This window comes from Sesamum indicum, linkage group LG3 (assembly GCF_000512975.1).
Source record: "Sesamum indicum cultivar Zhongzhi No. 13 linkage group LG3, S_indicum_v1.0, whole genome shotgun sequence".
In the NCBI taxonomy this organism is placed as follows: Eukaryota; Viridiplantae; Streptophyta; class Magnoliopsida; order Lamiales; family Pedaliaceae; genus Sesamum; species Sesamum indicum.
The window spans coordinates 4817286-4818918 of NC_026147.1; the positions used below are offsets into that span (position 1 = coordinate 4817286).

Here is a 1633-nt window from a genome sequence, read left to right on the forward strand (position 1 = left end):
AAATGGATAGACGATCAGTCTACGGTCCTCGTGATAGTACTGTATTATCTCAACAAGCCCAACATAGGTCTGACGATATTCCAGATGGTGACCTAGACGCCGTACTCATTTCACGGCGTGCGGATGGTACCTTTTGGAGCTACTTTAACCAAAATAATATGTCCGAGCGTGTCCAAGAAATCCTACACCAAATAGGATTTTATGGTGTCTATAGGTGCGGACGCCTTCAACTAAATCAACACCTCATCACTGCATTAGTGGAGAGGTGGCGATCGGAGACGCACACCTTCCATTTCCGTGTAGGGGAAGCCACAATTACCCTACAAGATGTACAAATAATTTGGGCACTCCCAATAGACGGCGAGCCGGTGACTGGAATTGATTTCGACCGCACAACACAACAATGGCAAGAATATTGCCTGACTTACATAGGCTTTAGCCCGGATGCAAATGTGTTGAAGGGCTCGAGATTACAAACATCGGCAATTACATCTCATTTGTCGGCGGTTTTTATATCTTATAATACTCCCCAGGCTGTCGTCGTCCAGTACGCACGTGCCGTTGCATTACTTTTATTTGGGGGATTGATGTGCCCAGATTCCTCAGGTAACTATGTCTCATTACTATATCTTTCAAAATTAGAAGATATAGAAACCGCGAGGAACTACAGTTGGGGGAGTGCTGTGCTGGCATTTTTATATCGCGAATTGTGCAATGCCAGCACAAAAGGCAAAGCGGCAATTGGTGGAGCGCTGCAATTGCTACAGGTAAAATTGACTTAAAAAGTCTTACACATTTTTATTTTTTTTTTGCTTTTGATATTCATTAATAACACATATTTGTATTGTTCGTGTAGATTTGGGCGTGGTCACGGATTACGCCACTTTGTCCTGGACTTGGTGCCCAACGACTATTTATGGGCCAAGTGCAAATGGACAATAATCGCTGGCTCCCAGCAGCACCATATGGTGCTACTTGGAATTGTCAGCACACTTTCACCACTACAGTTCGGGGAACTGTACGAGTAATACGAGAAATTTTGGATGAGATGCAGGCGGATCAGGTAACTAAATTTTAATATTATTCGTATATTTATACCGTTTCCTTAAATTCATATTAATTTACATCTTTGTTTTTATTACAGTTCATATGGCAGCCGTATGACATGGACTCGGATGTCATTATGGCTTACGCCGATGAACTGAACCCCCAGTTGTGGAGGTCATCTGTTCCGTTAATATTCTACGCAATAGTTGAAATGCATCGTCCCGAACGAGTTGTTCGCCAATTCGGGATGAGGCAGAATGTACCAGAATCGACGGATACCCGTGATATGAGCCTCCATCAGATTTCCCGTAAAAATCACGCGGGCGCAGATTGGTCTCTGCAACACATACAATACATCAATAGATGGCAAAAACGATATGACACGGTTGTACATAGGCCACTCATTTCTAATAGAAGGGAAACAGAACGAGGTTATTGGGAGTGGTACTACAACATAACAAGAAATTTCGTGTCGTCATCTACTGATAGACGTGTGGAAAGCGGGTACCAACCTGGAGAAGCACCTATGTTGCAAGTTGTGGTACGTTATTATATACTATTACATGTTTTATTTTATATATATTTT

The 1633-nt window shown here is 42.6% G+C and overlaps 1 protein-coding gene across 1 annotated transcript in view; it reads left to right on the forward strand.

Moving 5' to 3' along the window:
- LOC105157451 (serine/threonine-protein phosphatase 7 long form homolog) overlaps positions 3-1633 on the forward strand; it is a 3299-nt gene continuing 1668 nt past the window's right edge. Inside the window, exons 1-3 of the mRNA XM_020692470.1 lie at positions 3-767; positions 857-1063; positions 1145-1588. Coding sequence (XP_020548129.1) covers positions 3-767; positions 857-1063; positions 1145-1588 — 1416 coding nt within the window. The remainder of the gene's footprint in view (positions 768-856; positions 1064-1144; positions 1589-1633) is intronic.